The 21529-nt window shown below is 39.2% G+C and overlaps 1 protein-coding gene across 11 annotated transcripts in view; it reads left to right on the plus strand.

Moving 5' to 3' along the window:
* The window catches only part of Fhit (fragile histidine triad diadenosine triphosphatase), a 1439263-nt gene that overhangs the window by 1227435 nt on the left and 190299 nt on the right, over positions 1–21529 (plus strand). For all 11 annotated transcript variants that reach the window (XM_077795625.1, XM_077795624.1, XM_077795620.1 and 8 more), the window contains one exon: positions 8996–9064. In XM_077795625.1, coding sequence (XP_077651751.1) covers positions 8996–9064 — 69 coding nt within the window. The remainder of the gene's footprint in view (positions 1–8995; positions 9065–21529) is intronic.

Below are 21529 nucleotides of genomic sequence, written 5' to 3' on the forward strand. Positions count from 1 at the left end.
CCCAAAAGTGAGTGGGTTTTAAACAAGTGGGTCCATTCTCACAAGGCACATTACCATCTTATAAACATACCAGTAAAATAGAAAAGGTGACAGAACTATGATAATAGCTCCCATTTCCTCCTCTGGATGAGAGTCCCAGATGCCATTCACCTTTCATTTTTCTTTTATTTGCAATCAGTGCTTCCTGTGTTTCACACAGATGATAGAAAAGGCCTGCTTTCTGCCTTCGTATGCTTCCCCCCACCCCCGAGTTTGTGAGAGAGGGGTAAGGAACTTGATCTACTTACTATTTGTTCTTTTTTTTTGTTCCGATTTCAGGGGAAGAGCTTCTTAAAACAGAGAAAACAAAAATAATCTCTCCTGGTTTCATCCAGTGCCTATCACGGTACCTCGTGCAAGCCAGTACTTTGGGACCGTGATGAGCTACTCATGCTTGCAGTGTGCAAGATGAGGGAAATTGATCCACAAAATAGATGCATTGACACTTGCTCATGTTTGCTCAGTTCCCCGGGGCTTCTGTTCTCATAGAAGAAGAATTGGAAAAAGGAGCCTGCCAATTATTTCCACCTTGTGAGCCTGAAGCCAAAAGGAAAAGACACACTGCCAGGCTCTCAGAGTTCAGTGACACTTTATATAGCCTCGGATTCCATCATCTTGCTTTTCTTTGGCATGAAAAGACCTTAATTTTTAGAAAATTTGAAATTTAAAACTGTCTGGTTGCTAAAAGCTCCTTTAAACTCTCATTGTGGTTGGGAGCAATATATCATCAAAGCCGTGGTGCTTGGATGATGTACGGGGCCCGTATATCATGAGAGGACCATCCCTCTTATGATATATTAGTATAACTCAGCATTGGAGTACTGCCAGTGATGTATGACTTAAAAACACAATTGTTAAGCCACAAAACTCTATAGGGCCTCTGCACAGTCTGGATTTTATTTTTTTTTAAACTGATTTTTTTTTCTTTAAGTTTCTGAGCTTTCCTGAGATCATTAGATCATTTGGACTCGCAGAAAGCACTATCTCTTGTGTTTCAGGAAAGGCAGATGAGCTGCCTGAGCACTCGCCAATATTCCCAGTGAAGGAACTCATAGAATCAGAAGCCATTAACGAATCCTTTGCCTTTTGACAGGACCATGCTTTCATTCCTGTTGCCCGTGCTGAAGTGACTTCAGGCCTATGTGAGCAGCATTATTTCTAATGACATTTATTTTACACCCACGTGGCTTTCAGTGATTTCATGCTGATTCTAAAGTTAGTAGCAGAAGATGAAGCCTCCGCAAATCAAGAAAGGCATAATCCTTCCATGTGGATAATACCAGCTTTGGGGGTAGTGATGGCCCAGGGTAGGATGTTTTTAGCATGGTTCAACACAGAGCCAAGTCCCCCAGTTCAGAGTAGAAGCAGGTTTTCAAAAATGGTTTCAAGTAATAGAGCCATTGCTAGAATGTACTGAATATTGAAGATGTGCCAGCATTGGCCCAAGAACTTTACCCACACATTCCATGTAATCAGCACAATAATCCTATGTGTCAGGACGCTGGTTTTATGGCTAGTTGAAAGATGAGGGCAGATAAGCTAAGGGACTCGCCCATAAGAGACAGAGGCAGGGCCTGAACCTTGGCCATCCACATCCACTACCTGCGCACCAAGGTGCTTCTTTACAGGCCTCCATGATTCTGAGATCTGGGACTGGTAGGATAGGTAAAATGTGGTAGAAAGCCCTGGAAGACAAGTCTGGATTTGGGGTTCTCATTTGGGGCCTAGTATGGCTTTGTTATTGGTTTTAGAACAGTCACTTTTCTCTTCTATAAAATGGAGAAATTAGATACAGTGAGTCCCCTCCAACATTTCCAATTATAATCCCAAGTTGTTTTCACAGGTCTTTTTTAAAAAAATCTTTTTTGTATTTTTTAAAGTAAAATAGATATTTTTTTCTTTTTTGCAAGTGGAATTGCACATGGGATCCTAACAGAGACACAGGTAATAGTGGAGCTCCCCTGTGTGTATTGGGCAGGGGGAACTGAGGCCTAGTTTCCTGTCTTGTGTACCATTCCTGTTTCTACTGCACACTGCCCTTACCCCAAGTTTGTCCTAGAAACTTTGTGATTTGTAATTTGAAACCCATTGACCAGACCTTTATCTCTCTGTACTCTCTAATGAAAAGGATATTCAACCCTTGAGCTATCAAACCAGCAGTGAATTATGAGGTTGCAAATATTAGAAATGAGCACACCACTTTGAAAAGCATTGCTGCAAATAGGGTCACGTCACATCACATCACCCCTGTGACTCTGCAGCTGTGATACGTTCATCCATCTGACACCGGACACCTGTTCTCACTTCCAAGGTGGTGGAAAGTAGAAGTGCTAGCTCATTAATGCTTCCCCAGAGAAGTTCTCAGGCAATGAGGATAAGTGTTGGTGTATAAATACCCGACTTCCCTAGACCCTAGGGTAGGATGACTATAAGGGGTGCATGCTATATCCTAGCTCCCAGGGTTTGCTACTAGAACTAAGCTTTAGGCACACAGAGTGACAACTTCCTTGATAAACATCCTTTATTGGCTGCCTTTCATTTCCTGTCTCTTTCCATATTCCCTTACTGGGGTGTCCAGGGATCACCTTCTACATACACCACATGCTCTTGCATTCTTGTTTCAGGGTGTACTTCTGGGGCAATGGAGACAATTTATATTTTTATTCCTCCACATGAGGAAAAGAAATTGTTATTGCTTGATGGTGAGATTAAAGTTTCTCCTGGGTGTCTCCTATTCTTCCAGATTTTCTGGACTGTACTTATTTTACTGTGATGATCACCAAATGAAACAGTCTTATTGTGTAAATACATTTGCTTTTTTCAAGTTGAGAGCTTTAGTAATAATCCAAAATTTCACGGACAGAGCAATAGACATAAACACTTGTCTGAGTCATGCTGTTGGAAAATTTTGTCTCATTTTCCTCACCTACAGAGTTGATAGAATAATATTGACCTCATAGAAGTGTTGTAGAGATAAATATGTATATTGTACAATAAAAATATCAGAAGGTCATTTGTATTTGTTTTATGTTTGCTACTGTAACAAATTGCTGCAAGCTTAGCCTTTGGGTCAAATGGTAACTCTGTGGTTGACCTTTTGAGGAAGTGCCAAACTGTTTACCAAAGCAACTGCACCACTTTGCATTCCCATCAGCTTGTACAAGGGTCCCAGTTTTTCCACATCTTTGCCAACATTTGTTACCATCTATCTTTCTTATCATACTTACCTTTATAGATATGAAGTAGTGTCTCCCTGTGGTTTTGGGCTAAGAATGTCCAGCATCTTTTCACATGCTTATTATTTGTTTATACAGCTTTTTTGTAGTTGTATAGTACTGGGGATTGAACCAAAGGCTTTAAACATGCTAGGAAAGTGCTCTACCCCAGCTCTCTGCTTTTTTTTTTTTTTTTTTTTGGTACCAAGGATTGAACCCAGGGGCACTTAACCAGTGAGCCACATCCCCAGACCTTTATATTTTTTTATTTTGAGGCAAAGTCTATGTTGCTTATGGTCTCGCTGAGTTGCTGAGGCTGGCTTTGAACTTACAATCCTCCTGCCTCAGCCTCCTAAGCCACTGGGATTATGGGCATATACTACCACACTCAGCTATATAGCTTTTATTGGTAAAGCTCTCTTTTTCAGTGTTAGGATTTTTGTCTTTCTTCTTCAGTTGTAGTAGTTCTTTCTCTAATTTGGATACAAGTCCCTTATCAATATATGTTCTGCAAAATAAAATTTCTATCTTTCTGTGATTTGACTTTTCATGTTCTTGCTTGTCCTTTGAAGCACAAAGTTTAACATTTTCCTACTTCTAAGAACCCTTGTGATGACATTCAACTAACCTAGATAATCCAAGATACTCTCTTGCTTTTTAAAGGTTAGCTGGTAAGCAACCTTCATTCATCTGCAACTTAAATTCTCCTTTGGCATGTAACCTAACATATTCCCAGGTCAGGTATTAGACGTCTTTGTGAAGAGGAATTAGTCTGCCACCTACAACATTGTTTTTGTTATTCTTTAGGGCAAGACTTGCCCTCTAAAATTACTCATGGGCAGGTCTAGGGGAGATGGGTTCACATGGGGCTCCTGAATGAGACTGTAGGTCACCTGTTGGGAAGAGGGTAACTCTGTAGCTTTCCCTGCCTTTTCCCCAACCATGATTTTATTCTTTATATTTGAATTCTAATGCAATCTGACAGGGACACAATATATCAATATTAACTACAATATTAACTACACTAACCATCCTCAAGTGATTATGAGTAAAACACAAATGCTCAAAATGATTTAAAGAGAAGTATAGGCAATGCAGAAGTATAGGCAGGGCAGAGTCCCCAAAAATGACATCAGTGTTGCTATCTCTCCTTACCTCCCACTCACTGCATTTAAAGTTAATTAATAACCAATTTCTTGGAATATAATTCTCTTATCACAGAAATCACCTTATTAAAGTATACAACTCAGTGTTCTATAGGTATTCATAAAGTCATACAATCATCATCTTTATATCATCGTCAAACATATCTGTCATCCCCAAAGAAATCCTGGGCCATTGACTATTTCTGCTCTGAGAACTGCTATTCTTTCTTTCTTGGTCAATTTGTCTATTCTGGGTGTTTCATAAACACAATCATGTAATGTATGGCCATTTGTGCCTAGATTCTTTCACATGAGGCATAATTCATTCCTTTATATGTCAAATCATATTCTGTTGTCTTGATACACCACATTTTGTTTATCTGTTCCTCTGTAGATGGTCATGTGGGCTATGAATGATATTGTTGTAAACATTCATGTACAAGTATGTACAGTTCTCTTACGTATATACTAGAGGTAGAAGTCTGAGTTATATGATAACTGGGTGGTTGACTCTTTGAGGAACATTCAAGCTCTTTCCCAAAGCAGCTGAATCATTACATTCCCATTCCCATGCTCACCAGCACTTGTTGTGTCAGTCTTTTGGATTATGGACATTCCAGTGGGCGTGAAGTGGTATCTCTGTGTGGTGTTGATTCACCTTTCACTAATGACTCATGATAACTAAGCATCTTCTTATGTGCTTTGTGCTTTTGTCCCCCTGACTTCACTGAAACCAACTCAAGCATTCAGCGATTCAACCCTGTTGATGGCTTCTTCCCTCCTTCTGGAAGTTCTTTTCTAGATTATTGGTGCTCACCATCTCCTGTTTTCATAAACTTGAGTCCTACTTATCTTCCTGAGCTTCAAATGTTGAAGTATCCCATTGCTATTAGCTCTTCCCCAAAACATCTTTATTCATGACAGTTATGTCAACATGAAATTGAATTGTCTATTAATTTGTTTATTTTTTTTTTGCATTAGTCACTGGTGTGTAAGCTCTACAGGGGCAGATTTGTCTTGTTCATCAGAATTCCTGGTTCTAGAATAGCACTAAATATTTTTGAATGAATGAACACTTGTTGTAGAAAAATGTACATGTTTCATGCGGGAAAAAAAGCTGGGTTTTTCATAACAAATTACTGAAATATTAAATCAAATTTGAAAAAGTGTCTTTTGTGAGGGACTTCTCAGATACTTCACTGTGACAATGGACATTGTAAAATTTTATTTGAATGAAAGCTTTTTCAGTATGAATGTATCATGAGACTTGCAAAATATTCTTCCAATTTCAGCAGCCAAGTTTTGATCCCTAGCAAAATTGTAAAACACATTATTAAATGGATGGTGTGTTAGCACCTAGAAGGATAAGTTATGATCACCATGGATTAATATTAAAATTACTATCAACAGGGTATGGCAAATTATCCCCATGGTTGCCATGCAGAATTCCATTCGGTTGGAAGGCCATGGCAACAGTACACGCTCACAACACTGAGGCTTTGAGCTGGGTATGCCACGTTCTCCCTGTTCTGACAAGCTGAGTGGGTTGTCAGGATGGTGGGATCAGCCTGTCATGTAAGAATTACTTGAAGACATCAGGCTGAGTTGAGATATCTGCCCTTGAGGAAAAAATCACCTACCCAGTGAGCTGTTTACTGTCTTTGATGTCATGGTGAGTTTCAAGTAGTTACCAGTGATCAAGAGTGGCATTTCCAGCACTGGATGGTAACAGAGCCTAAAAAGAGGGCTTTGAACACTAAACTCAGAAGACAAAAGTGAGGGGTAGGGGTGGAGGACAGGGATACGCCTATTTCTATGACATTCCCCTAAAGTGTGTTCACAGCCTACCGTATGTTAATGGTGATAAGTAACTACCATATCCCCAGAGACAGGCACTGGGATCCTCAGAGTGCAGGAAGCCAGGGAAGCATTCAGAAATAGGTATCCCTATAATTTGGTGGAGGATGGGCAGGTAAAACAGGGAGTGATGTTGGTGCCCTTGTTGGTACCCTTGGCAGGAGTGGGGTTAGGAATCAGATAGATGGTCTTAGCCATTGTTTCTCAGTTAGTGGCCCTTAATCAGTGGTACCAGCATCACCTCGTACCATGTTAGAAATGTAAATTTTGGGGTCCTACTGAAAGGTTAATAAAATAGGTACTTGTCACTCTGTTTTTCTATATGCTTAACAAAACACTGTTAAAATCCTGAGAACTGTTTGCTAATCTTGTTCCCAGAATGTGCTGTCCCCAACTGCCAAACTGCAGGATGCACTCCCTCACTCGGTTGCAGGCAAACTGCCCACTCGCCCTGACCCGTCAATGAACTTCCCTCCCTGCCCTCTCCAAGAAACGTATATAAGCTCTGCTTAAGCTGTTCTCAGTGCTCTGTCTTTCTTTGCTCTATTCAAGTGAGCACTGAGCCCCAGCATGCTGGTCCCCAAATAAACCCTTTTGCTATTGCATGAGGCAGTCTCTTGGTGGTCTCTTCCTCCGACGTTTCGCCGGTCCCTTACACTACCAATGTATATTTTAATAATCCTGAGGCATGATTTGAAGTTTGAGAACTTCTAGTGAAAGCAACAGAAACAAACTTTGGTCAAAAGAGATGCTTTAACAATGTGCCATGCAAAAATCCTTTAAAATATCTTTACTGCTGGTAAGAGAATTAGTTCTTGAATCTGATCTCTGCTTGGTTTTAAGATTTTTTTTAAAAAATACATGTTTTGGAATAGTAAAAGTAATCATGCTGTACCTGCACACTTAGAAGATCTGCTTCTCTTAATAATTCTGTGAGGCAGGAACTATTACAGTTCTCATTATAGACAGGATGGTGGGACATAGGTCTTCTGTGGCAAGCTCACATAGCTAATTACGTGGTAGGTTCGTCTACACTGAATGTATTGTACTTCTTGATAAGTGGCTATTAAGTGATCAGTGTCCTTAGTTAGGCAGTTTGACTGCAGAACACTGGTTTGGAAAATGGGAGGCTGGGGGGACCAGAGGGAGAAAGAAGGAAAGTTGGAAAAGAAGAAAGGATACAACAGCAGGTTTTAGAAGCAGAAATCAAGTGAAGGCTCTAAGTGTGGGCTATCTCCTTCTTTTGTGGCACTTTCCTGGTTTTTCCATCATCCAGTCTGTGGATTCCAATTAGTTTCTGATTGGAGTCTACTGATTGGAGTCTGGGCCCACACAGGCTTTCTCTGAAGAAGTTGTTTCCTGGGTAGTTTGTGATTTATTTTTCCTTTCTTGTTCTTCCTCCCTCTGCCCCTATGCTCCCACAGTCTCTGTGACATAAGTAGATACTCTCCCCAGTTGCTGAGGGATCCCATGACTGGCTTTATCACTGACTGGAGAATATTGTGGCAGAAGCATGTCACTCTTGAGGGGCTGCGGGCCAGGGGCTGGTGTGAAGTTCTTCTCTGCTTCATTGACCTTGGAGTGCCTTGCTCTCTGCCTCTGCTTTAATAGCATATCATTTTCCCTTCCTTTTACACAAAACCACAGGGACACTTAATCTTAGTTCTCTTGAGGTCTTTTGGAGTTTCACATCCCGATCGTAGTAATCAAGAAAGGGTAGGCGTGATCAGGGATGAGGTTTGATTCTTTGACTGCCTCTCCAGATTTAGGCTTTTAATTTTCACATTCCTCTCCATGGTTTGTAATAAATGTGGGAACATAACTCAAGGGCAGGAAGAGGTTTAACTTCAACAGAGGTACAATAGACACTATTGGGAAAGTAAAACTTTGAAATGGCAGTTCAGCCTTGAAGAATATATTGAATTAGATATGCTGTAAGCCTTGATTCATGATCTCTGCATAATAGCATTGCTATGTATATTACCTGGGTATCTTAGTAGACGAGAGAAATGGGCTGTTTAAGAGATTAAGTTCACAGAATCAGTGCCTTTGCTGATGAAAAATGAGAGGGCAAGAGCCAGGTGACCTCACTTCCTGTGCATATTCTTACCACTTCCTGTGGGGCCGTGACCTCTCTGAGCACTGATTTCTTCATCTGCAAAATAAAGATTATTTTAGAATGGGATTTTTATGAGTGTTAAGTGAAATTTTATCAAGCACAGAGCTTTGCTTATCATGGTAAATGAAAGTTCAACAAATGAGAACTGTCTATTCTACCATTGTAAGATTATTATTCAAATTCCTGATTCTGTAATTCTGTCCCTTAGTACTTCCTTTCCTCATTCATTTATTCATGCAGTTCTTTTTTAGCTGATTCTTATTTCTTGTCAGTTTCAGAGTCACGATGGTCATCTTTTATAAGACACACTGTCATTTCAAAGTACTGGCTAAATACAACCAAGACTGACAACTATGAATAATTCCAGAGAGCCTCTAAAATATTCTGGCATTTCACTCCAACTCAGATATGCCACTAAGTTCTTCTCTCTTGTTTTGTGCCTCTCAATTCTCAGCAGATTTCAGATATTGTTTCGGAAGGTGAACATCATCTTCCTCTGAAAACTAATCCAGAAAGAACCAATGTGGAGTAATTGGGCTTCATGAGAGCATCACTTGTCAAGTCTAAAAACATATGGAGAGATAATCACATTGTATTTTTTCTTTCTTACACATTTTCAGCACGTTCATGTCCACGTTCTTCCCAGGAAGGCTGGAGACTTTCGCAGGAATGACAGCATCTATGATGAGGTAAGTCTGCCCTTTCTGATCTTATTGTTTGATCACAGTGGCTGTCATCTTGATGCAATCAACCTGGTGAACCAATGTCACTCTAGATATGGTCTTAAATTGGTTTCTACCTAGTAGAACTTGGGAAATGGCAGTAGAGGCCAAGGAACCAACAATGGCCAGAATAGAAACCCCAGATAAGTTAATTATAATTATTTCCTTCTTTCAAATGAAACCCAGCAGCCACCAAGTGTCCTTTGTGGTGTCTGCCCTCTCATTTACCAGAACATTATATATTTGTGTGGAGATAATATTCCAGAATCTCCAGAGGAGAAAATATGCGGTACCATCAATAGAGAGAAAGCAGAATGATATGGGATTTTTTTAATTCAAATCCTATGTTTAATTTTGACACTCTTTGAAACTCAACTGGTCTCCCTAATAGCATTTACTCAAAGTGGATCTTAGAATTATCATGAGCAGAAACTGGTTTAGATAATATGAGTGTACTCCATGAATTATAAACATTTTAGCAGTTAACTGATTTCTGGACACTCCTATTCAAAAATATAAGTGTGAAATCAGTACAAACATGATTTGTTTCTAGGATCTTGTCTGCATGAGAACCTTCAGGTTCATCTGTCCTGTGTGGAACATATAGCCTAAGATGGGTGAGATTGCAATTCCAGTTTACATACTCACTCTAGCCAGGGAAACCATGTTCCTGTATGTTAGAGCTATGGCACTAGCACCATAGAATGCTTGATTGAAAAGGACTTTGAGGCCTTTTCTGGATGTAGCAAGGAAAAGGGCTGTGATTGATAAGCAGTGTCAACCATGGGTGTCAGATAGGAGAGAGTTTCCATATTAGCCATCCATTTATGATCCTGTTGTAACCTCTTAGATTGATTTTAAAAATTCATTTTTAATTTGGTTGCTTACATTGATTTTTTTAAATGCGTTTTTAAATTATGGTTTTTTATCATTCGGCTCTACTGGGTAAATCTATCTGATTATCTTTACTTGGTCTTCATGGGTGACGTAGAGTCTGTGCTTTTCTTTGTGTGTCTATAGGATTTCTTTATAGTAACTAGACATGAAAATGGCTACCCAAACCTTGGAAATAAAGAAACAATACATCAGCACTTAATAATGAATGGGTAATTCGTTTTTCTAGGATTTATCGGATCATTTGAGGTGATTGGTTATTATGTCTTTAGGATATATCTTGTTTCCTGCGTTTTTCAAGAGTCACAATGGACCTCTGTAGAAGGAAATTGACTTAGATACTAGCGTTTAAGTGATGGTTTGTAAACCAGTTGCTGAAAATCTCAATTCCCAAGAGGTTCCTTCCCTAGAGATTCTGACTCAATAGATGGCAAAGGAACTCAGTCATTATGTAAGAAAATCCCCAGGAGATTTTGGTTCATGTCTAGGTATAGGAATAGGCTCTCTGCCAAATCTGGGCTTTCCAAAGTAATTCTATAATACTATCATTCAAACTAATTTTCATTGGATATGGAGTGCAATTTGGGGGTTGATAAGGATTTAGCCCCATATTGGAGGAAAGCCAGAATTATGGAGTAATTATAAGAGATGCATTAAAAATACAAGTATAGATCTTATTAACATAAACTGAGGTTAATAAAATGTTGCCAAGTACAGGCTACTTTAATGAATAAATTAGCACATGATTTATATACAAGTGAATGCTGCTAAAGTGGTATTAAAAGTGCTTGAAAACACTGTTTTCTTAGGCTGAACAGTCACCTTGAAATCTTGTTTGTGTTCCAAAAATGCTAGTGAGAGAATCTGCACAGATATATTTCCACTCGGTTCAAGATATGATGCCCAATAATGTGGCTGGTGTGTGCCTTTTCTCTCCTCTTGTTCTTTTGCCCTGTGTACATGTTTTGAGGCCATCTCTAGCACTGCAGATTAAGCAACACATGTTCCTACTTTCCACCTATTTGGAAGAGCATCACAGGAGAAGTAATTGCCATAATTTTTGTTTTAATCTCTAGGTAAGTGGACATGTGTTACAGACATTATCCACTAAGGGAGATTGTGGTATAGAACTATAGAGAGGTTGGACTCAGAAAGAAGCAGAATCAAGCCCAAATCCAATGCCACCTACTAACTGAATGACATTGGGTTAGTCATTTCACCTTTGTGTTCTAATTCTCCTGACTTTAAAATGGAAATAATAGTATATTCCAAAAGATCATCACATGACTTATGTGAATTATGTACCTGAAATCTTATTTCAGAGCTTTGTATGTTTATACTAAGCATATGCTATTAGGTAGCTATTTCTCATCTGATTATAATGATAAATTTAGTTTTTGAAAAAGGGTGATGGGGAGTAAATGGATAAGTCAGATTCAAAGCCAGCTCACTGGGTGTTTCTGTACAGCACTCTCTCCAAGGCCCATCCTTCCAATTTTTTCTCTGCCTTTAACCACTTATTTTAAATTTCATTTTCATCTTCATACAAAAATGTTTCTGCAGTTTGAGTACATAATAAGGCGATGTCTAGAAAGAGGAATGAGAACATCGAAGCATTGCTCGGGCATTATTGGTGCGGGATGTAATGTACATGAGGCCAAATAATCTTAATCAGAAATGATAGAGTAATGAGGAATGGCATTCTTTATACTGATGAAATCCCTTGCTGAAGATCATGTGTGTCCTCACAACATACAACAAACAGACTGTCTTGGATGAGAGGGGACAGGGACAACAGGTGACTGAACTCAGAAAATGTACTTGTATGCCTACCACTGCAGACACAGAAAATGTCAGGTAGAAAGGTCACATTCTCTTTGAGCACTCTTTTAAGAAGAGTAGTGACAAACTGGAGAAGAGTCACAGAAAGGTATTTGAGATGGCAGGTTCTAGAAACAGACTGAGGAATAGTTGATGGTAAATATGTTTAGACTAGAGAAAGGACAACTTGTAGAGGGAGAGGAGTGACAGTGTCAATTTCTAAATATCTGAAGGGCTGGCAGGTGGCAATGTTATTAATAAGTTCTGTGTGTTTCTCGAGAGCAGATCTGGGACTATAAAACTGCAAAGAGGCAAGTATCAGCTCCACATAACAAGAGGTCAAATGGAGAAAAACTTCAAAATGGTCACAGTGCCTTTTGTGGGAGTGAGCTTCCTGTCCTGGTGCTTATTCAGACATAGAGTGGACTGTCATGATGTATGCATTTTGGTAATTGCTTAGACTACATGGTTCTGCAGATCCTGTCTTTACAAATCTGGTCCACTTGATCATTATCTTCATTTTTAATTTATGAGAGCTCTGTAACAAATAGTGTTTTTTTTTTCTGTCATCAGTATTATAGCCTTTGGGTTACTGCCTGACAAAACATATTCTTTTTGTTTATTTCATGGAAATACAAGGCAGAGCTCTTTTTTTTTTTTAATGAGACCCCTCATTCTCAGCCTACTTCATGTTTTTATTCCAGCTCAGTGGTGCATATTGATACTCTGGATTTTGCTTGCCTTTTCATATGTATGTTATTATTGCTTGCAAAGTATTTTTAATGGTGTGCTGTATTTTTGTCTGCAAATATTTTTAATGACTATTAACGTCATTTGGGATGTCACTAATTCTGGGGTCACTGTAGTTTCTACAGTTCTTTTACCTGGGTTTGCGTATCTCATTTAGGATACTTGCCTGTCTCCTGAAGTTGGCTGAGTTTCAGAACCCTACCTATGTCTTAGGCTCGCACCCTCTCTCATGCACTCAAATGTTACTGTTCCGCGGGACCCTCTGTCTGGTCTGCTGTATATGCCATTTATTTTTATCTTTTGTTTCACCTCCTTGCTTACTCATTTACTGTGCTGTGGCTCTGGGTAAGTTCTTTAACTTCAGAGGTGTATATGTCCACCTCCCCTGTTCCCTTACATCTCGTTCTTTCTCTTTGCTTGCTTTTGTTAAATATATCATTTTTGTTCCTTTCTCAGGACCTTTGAATGTGTCACTATCTTTGCTCATAATTTCTGCCATCTTCTCCTTTACTTTGTGTAGCTTCATGGCTTTATCCAAATCTCAGCTCAAAGTCACCTCCTCAATGAATCTCTTTCACTATTCTCCAACTATAACAGCCAGTTATTCCTCTGCCCCTGCCTCGGTAACTCTGGCATGTCGCCATGACTTTTTCTTTCTCAACACCACACTTGAAATAATTTATTAGTTTATATTCACCCCCCCCCAACTACATTGTAAAGCCTTGAGAGCAGGAACCTAATCTATCATAGAGTGGCTCATAAATGAGTATTTATTAAAGAAATGACCACATGAAAGAACAAGGACCTGGACTAGAAACCTTGGAATTCTCTACTAGTTCCTAACATAATTTAAGAGGAGAGTATATCTTGCTTTCAGAGGGGAGAATTCATTAACTCATCACTATACTGGGTGAGCCCCTGACATGGTGCTATCAGCAATCTGAGGTTAATTTAATGGGGCATTGACGGAGCAGAATCCTTTGGTTAGAAATCAGTGTGCAGAAGACTGAAAGTTGTGACACACCAGAAAGGCTTAGGGAAGCAATCGTAAACGTTATCTGATTGCTAAGGAAGTCTGGTAGACACTTGTCAAAGATGATGAGTAACTTACCCCCTCAAAACCTACATTTGTCTGGTTGTAACAAAGACAGATGTAGGATTGGCTGAAAGTAGGCCCAAGAGCTTCTCTGCCTTCCATTCAACTTTGATTGCCATCTATGAGTTTATCATCACCCGCTATTCCTCCGGCTTTGTTTCCTGGACTTGTCCACATGCATTTTACTCCTTATTTTATCTACCCCATTTCAGAGGATGAGCCTCTCTTCACTCTCTAACCTGAGTTCAAACTCCATGCTTTCCAAAACAATCTCTTCCAAAGCCCATTCTTTGTGTTTCATCATGTAGATCTTATTCATCTGTAGCCCCCAATCTCTTTCTGTGTCTGTTTTCTAAGTTTCCATGAATTCTCTGAACTCAGTGGGCCCTCTATTATCTTAAGTCAATGAACATTAGGATAATGACACAATTGGGTCCTTAGATAAGAGCATGTATTACTAAGGTAGCAGAGGGAAACCCCCATTGCCTAATGCCATGGCACATCATCTCATTATCTCAGTAAGCCTTACCCTAGCTGTGTCTCAAAAAGGCAACTCTCATAACCATATTGGATGATTCGTGAAATGTTTATGGGTGACATTGAATGGTTGTTATTGTGTACTGTATATAAAACCCATTACTGATGAAGGAAGTGACTATTATTAAAGCAAATGGGAATAGCAATCAGCAATTGGACAAATTCAACCATGACTTTCATAGGCAGAGCAACTGTGGGCTCAAGCATGTCATGGGAAACAATTGCTTGGCTTAACACAATTCATGAGCAGAATCAATTTGCTAAAACGCAGGTCATTTGGCCCTGAGGGTTGGAGGGAACCATTATATTGCTGATGATATTTATTGTTGAACTTGGATCTCTTTCACACACCATTTGACAATGGACTTCAAGTCCATGGGTCCCTAGTTGACTCTCCAAAAAGGAAGGCATGTTTCAGTGAGACAGTTAATTAGCTTTTTTCCCTCTGGGTTCACTGATGTCCTCCTACTGAGTGGTAAGTTTCTGAGGCTTTGAGAATTTTAGAATGAAAACATTGGTACCTCTTGTTCAGTATAAAATAACAACTTCGCTGACATTTTTTGTAAATTCATAGGGACTTTTAATTCAAAGAATCTGGATGTGATATAACCAACAAATGTGAATATACGGTAACATAAGTGTAATGACATGACCTCGAATGTCCCCTGTGCCTTCAAATGCTCTTTGTCCAGCTATATTGATAATAAGAGAACTGGGAAGACATCTGGTTTATTCTTTCTATCCAAATTATTACTCAGTTAAATCTTTCCATCCCTTGTTGGAGAAGAACACAAAATTATCAGAGAAGTATTTTCATGGTCAAAACTTATTTCTTCCCATTTTCCCCTCATAGAAATAAGTATTCCGAGTGTACAGTTTGGATGAGTTGTGTTAGATAGCGACTACCAAGTGTGAAATGTTTAAAAGCACGGAGAGCCATAATGGCAGTAATGGTGGGTGGGGGAACTCCAAGGAACAACATGAATTCATTGGACACTAAAGAGAAAAAAGCAATAAAAGAGGCAGAATTGTGGCTAGTGAAGGTGCAGGTGTCTACAGAATGAACCCTCACACAAAGGATGTTTCTCTTTGTTTTTTCCTAGAGTTTGCTGTAAGAGTTGTCACTCTGGGTCCATTTTCCCAGAACTGTTCTCCTGTATCATTTGAATATGATCAATTGCATGTTAGTGAGACAGGAACAAGAAAAATGTCAATCACTTGTCACTCTATGCCTGTCTCTTCTCCTTAGTAAAACCATTTTATCACACCACTGGATATGGCCCTCCCTCTTTATTTCCTGATGAGAGCTTTGTCATGGAGAGTCCTATTTGCACTCCACAGTGAATTCTCACTCCAGACAGACATATTCCACCAGAAAGTGATAAGGGGCTTCCCAGGGAAGGTGGATAATGCCTGCTCTGGGATGTCCTTGTTCCTGGAGTCCATCTGTCCTCCTATCTGCTTCTCACATTTCTGTTGTGAGTCTCCCAGTAACTGCTTCAGTGAAACCTCAGTGGACATTGGTGCTTGGAAAACAGGCTACTTGTGTATTTTTAACAGTCTGGTTTATATTCGTGATTCTTAACTTGCTAAATAGTCACTAAAGAAAAGTGGCTAAGAATTCTGGCAGCTAGAGCAAACCATCACAATCTAAGAAATATTTCTAAGTCTGCGTTTAGAGGATTGAGTGCGCAGAGGGTAGGGATAGGAAAAGAAGTTACTGGAGTAATAAATGATGAGCATCAATGAGGAAATACCACAAGGAGAAAAGAAAGAGATATAAATTAAGCATTAACAGATGTTAATCAGCATATATTATATTGACCTCAAAGAGAAAATCCACCAAATGTTTGGCTACACCTTTCATTAAAAAGAAGAAAATCAACCCATGCATGGGTGGATTAGATGAACTCTAGATAGAGCAAAGGGGAAGGAGTGGAAGGGAGGGGGCATGGGAGAAAGAAAGACAGTAGATTGAGATGGACATCATTACCCTAAGTACAAGTATAAAACGTGAATGGTATGACTCTACTTTGTGTACAACCAGAGATATGAAAAATTGTGCTCTCTGTGTGTACTATGAATTGCAATGCATTCTGTTGCCATATATAACAAATTAGAATAAAAAATATTGTTGACAAAAAAGAATATCAAAATGAGCAAGAATTAGGGGGGAAAGAAGACAAAAATTAATGCAATTTTTAGGTCCTAAAGCATTTGTCAATGTTTTTGCCTTTCATTTGTCATCCATCTGTAATTCTTTAGACAAAATAATGATACACTTAATTCAAATAACCTTTATAAATAAATAAATAAATAAATCTATTTTTGCTTCCTCTTAGCTTGTAGCAGGATTCATCTTTGAATGTTATGTGCCACTTGCCAGCAGAGTAGATCCATAAGGTCCCTGGGTTGTATGCTTTAGAGAAGGCACAGAGAGTTCTGGAAATGCAGCCTGATGTTTGGAGTCCCCTCTTGGGTTTTAAAATGTGGTTGTACTCTGTCCCCATCAGATGATATCTCCCGTCAACGTCCCTAGTCTCTACTTTGCACACAGTGTTCCACAACGGCACAGCCCAGTAGAAGTCTAAGGCTAGTTACCTACTTTGTCAAAACTTGTAGTAGCCATATTAAAGCAGGTAAGAAGAAGCAGGTAAAATTGAACTTAATTAAATGACTTTGAACCCAGTGTAATCAAAATGCTATCATTTTAACACATAACTAATATAAAACCTTATCAGGGAGAGATTGTTTTCTTTTGGTGTAAGTCTCCGAAATGCAATTTGTAGTTCACATTTGCAACACATGTCAGTTCAGGTTAGCCACACGTGGCTAGTGGCTTTCAAATTGGAAAGTGCAGCTCCAGACTTTATTAAATCCAGAGAGCTTGATTTGTTTTGAGAAAGTGTAATTTAATGCAAAAGCATCTCAATTTTTTTTCATGCTGTCTAAATCAAGAAGGCATTAATTTATTTTTTCTAATTCTCAAAAAACATAACTCAGGAGACAGGTCATCAAACAAATGAGTTAGGTTCCATCATCTCTCATCAAAGGCTTTGTTGAAATTTTTTAAAAATTTCAGAGATGACCAACTAAATCCTCTATGTTTATTTTTTATCTTTTTGCTGCTAATTTCTCCTGGTGTGCTCATGGAATAGTCCATGAATTTTGGAAGAGAGAAAAGCCATTCATTTTGGTTGTTGCTGTAGATAGTTGTCCTTCTATGGGTGGCCCAATCAACACTACTGTTCCACAGTTTCAACCCATTAAATGGAGCAATATCATGGAGGAGTGAAGTGTGGGGCTCTGGATTCAGATAGCTTGGTGTTCAGTCCTATCTCTCTATCCTTTAGCAAATTGCTGAATTTCTGCATACCTCAATTTCCTCAGCTATAAAATGGGAATTATGACAGGGCTGCTGGGAGAATAAAAAGACTCATTACATGTAAAACCCTAGAACAATACCTGACATATAGTTAATGCCCAGTCAATGTTAGCTATTATGGTTTACATAATTATTAACATTATTATTGTTATTATCCTGAGGTACATATCCAAGAAAAGTCTAAGGAATTGATGGGAGTGAGTGAGGAGTCAGAAGCTAGGGTAGATGACTGGCCAGAGGAACCATCAGAGAGAGCTTACACAGGTTCAGAGCCATCACCTGTGAACATGGCCATGTGTGTCTGGACCACCAGTCTTCAGAAACACAAAAGCTCAGTCATCTGTGAGCACATGAAACTTTTAAGTGGCCACAAGTTGACAGCCTACAGTGTGCTGACATTTACTACTGTGGGAAATCTTTTCCCTAAAGAAGAAATTCTGACTTATGATTTTGTTCTTAGACTTTGGAGTTGCTTCAGCTTACTAGCAAGCAGTCTCCCTGGAAAATGACCCTCCCCTCCTGCCCCTGATTTAGAAGAGCATGTTGAGAGATACCAGATATTTTTTTTCTTAATAAGGATGAATGATTCTATACATCAGATCAGCAGGAGTGATTTATTTCAGATCCTTCAATGCTGAACTTGCTATTTAAACCTCCATGTCCCTTTTACTTCACATATTTGCACTGAAGTAAAAAAAAAAAATCCAATAGTATTTGGCTTCTGGATTGAGGTAAATAGTCATAAACAACTTTCTGTCCCTAGGCAGAACTAATGAAAAAAATAATATAATAGAATTATTATTGCCATTTAATGAGAATCTTCAATGGACTGGACTTTATGCTTGATGCTGTGCGTACATCATTGTGTGATACCTGTAAGCCTAACAGGGTAGGTTTGATTGAAGCTCAACCTCACTGAGGGTATGTGTCTGTCTTAAAACTTTAATGATAAACCTTGTTTATATCAAAGTGTATTCAATGACAATGCCTTCTCTGTCTCTATCACCCTTGACTTTTATTTGAATACCATCCTTCATTTTCATAGAAAATTCAAAGATAGCGAGATAAATGTTTTTCTTGGAGACTGCGACTTCTTGTGCTAAATCTCAGTTTCCATATTCCTGTTCAACCTTAGAGACATTTATACACACACACACACACACACACACACACACACACACCCCTCCTAGATTTCCAGTCAACCCTCTAGGTTCTAGACGTGCTGCTGCTAATTAAGCATTGAAGACTTACAGGAAAAGAAATGGCATTTTCCAAAGTTAAACATTTTCTCTGCTTTTAGGATGTGACCCCCTAGCCCTGGCTAGGAACTTTATTATAACTCCTTTTTATAGTATTTTTAAACACAGGGAAGTCATCAACACACTGCAGCTAGCTTCTGCAATTCCCAAGGTCATCTTTTCTGAGCCGATTTTGCGCACTGTGCCTCTTAAACACTTTTGCATGCCTTATAGTGTATTCATGTCATGATAACACACTAAAATATTTAAAAGGAAATTGCTGCCTTATTTTTTCTCCAAAAGAAACAGTCCTTGCTTACAGCTCTCAATGGACCATAAATATCTTCTAGGCCAGCTGTACTAGTACCTGTTGAAATCCTTCTTACATTAGTAGTAACTAAGGAACTTATACAGTATTCCCTTTGCACTGAAATATGGCCCTGCTCCAGCCCATCTTTTTCCTTTTAAAATAATTTTGTGTATTTTTAGAAAACTCTTCAGAGATATTGAAGGGGTATTTGCACAGTTGGGTCAAATGCATGTATGAGCTTGGAGCTGGCTTCTCTGGTCATGGTGGCCATATCAGATATATGAAGATTGAGCTGAATTTAATTATAGCAGCATTCAATAAGCAAAGGTGTTTTCTTAAGTTATATCCTATCCACGTGGTGTGTGTGCCATTCCCTTCCTTCCCTGGGCACTGGAATAGTTTCTTTTCTCAGGTCCCATCTCAAAATAAAGAGCTTTATGATTTGGGGCATTTTATCTATTGGTGATCTGGGGTAAGGATGAATTAGACGACTTGAGAGAGGTTAGGGGCAAGATTTTCATGCTGATGAGTTAATATATATCCAATTAAGGGCAAAATAGGGCATTCAGTTATGTTTATCTCTATCAGTCACATGCAGTACCTGAGTTGGAAAGAGAAATCATAAGTTTTCTTAGGACATAGAGGGTAGCAGACAGATCTGGGGTTTATGCTCAGGCTGTCTGGCTCTGGAGTCTGGGCTCTTTTGCTCCACTGCCTCTTAATTCCCAGAGGTATCACCTTTCCCTCTCGAGCTCCTGACACCCAGAAAGGCCCAATAGATGACAGAGTAGTTCTCAGGAAATGATTACTGGCCTGAATCAGTTACTTCCCCAACTCCCTGAATTCAGAGCCTTGTTCTATTCCTCTGCTGTTTGACTTTCATGGAAGCTGCAAGTCCCCCCACTTTGGGAGCATTGCCTTCCTTCTTGGTCAAAACCTCCTCTCAAGGAACAGCTTGTACCTCAGTTATCACAACAGAAGTTCATATTGTCAACCTTTCTGAGACAACAAAGTACTTTTTTCAAACGAACAAAGCCTGGTGGAAAAGAATGGGATTTAAAGCTGGACTATCAGACCCTAGTCTAGAGGTACAGTAGTGGGACTTTGCGTGTGAGCTCCAGAATCTAGTCACAAAGGCCCACACTGTATCCTGTATTCATTTATGGAGTCCACTTGAAAATGAATTTGATGAATGCCCCCCCACCACCAAGAGTCTCCCCAACACTCTCCAAGATAGACCAGTTCGAAATAGACTGATCCACAAGCACCTTCACATTTGGAACTGTGTCACTGCCTGCCAGGAGAATAACAGACATTTCTACTTGAGCCATGTAGGCTAGAAAATGCACTTTTCTGCCAAGTGGTCAAGTTGCCACAGTGTATGTGCCTGTGTATCTATAAAATGGTGTAATTGACCTAATTATTTTGAAAAAAATCTAAACATGGGAAATCATTTACATGCCAAATAGTAGAGGAATATAGATGAATATTTTAATGATATATATTCATATGTGTAGCTTTTAAATGGATTTTTTAAATGACTAATATTAAAATGTTGAGCTATAATTTGAGGTGAAAAGAGGGGCACACCCAATCTGAGAATAGAGATCATTGCTGGTTTTTTCCCTCTGTGCTCTTTGATATTTTCCAAACTTTATATATATAATGACTGTGATTTTGTACTAAAAACAAAAAAAAATTAGGGATCCTTTTTGAAAAGCAGACTCCTGTGTTTTTTTTTTTTTTTTTTTCAGTATTGCAGAGACCAGCATTTACTAGTGGTTGTTTCATGCTCATAGTGAAAGAAAATTGACTTGAGTTTGACAAACACCTCATGGGAAATTCTTGTGTGTGACCTATCACTTAAGTTGAAATACTGGGACAAATGGCCTTTTTGGGATTTCTACTCTCTGAGTTGTTAGGGGGGAAAAAGTTCTCTTTAGGATCAAATTTTCCCTGAGTTCCTGCTTGGAGCAGCAGAGGAAAGGACCCAGTAACACGAGCACTTCTGCTTATGTGATACTCCTCAGCTTCCTGCCCCCATTCATTTTGTCTTGTGTCAGGTTTCTTCTCAATCACCAAGTCATCCCTCAGTACGTCTCAGGTTCATTTGAGTAACCTGTATAGCTATAATTAACTTCATAGTCCCCAACTGTACAGAATGAAATATCCTTTAATACTGAAATTTAGGTTCTGGAGGTGATGGCCAACTATTTTAATGCCCCAGGCCCGAGTTTTGCTCAGCAGGTTCAGTACTCTCTGTATCATTTCAGGCCTGTGGTTCAGTCCCATTCTGGTTTCAACCTCTCAATTCAGCATTCTCTAACCTGGGGCCTTTATGAGCAGCATGTCACATGGAGTAGGCATGGAGATGATGGAGTTATCAACTGCCATTTCTTTT

The sequence above is a fragment of the Urocitellus parryii genome, chromosome 3 (assembly GCF_045843805.1).
Source record: "Urocitellus parryii isolate mUroPar1 chromosome 3, mUroPar1.hap1, whole genome shotgun sequence".
NCBI lineage: Eukaryota > Metazoa > Chordata > Mammalia > Rodentia > Sciuridae > Urocitellus > Urocitellus parryii.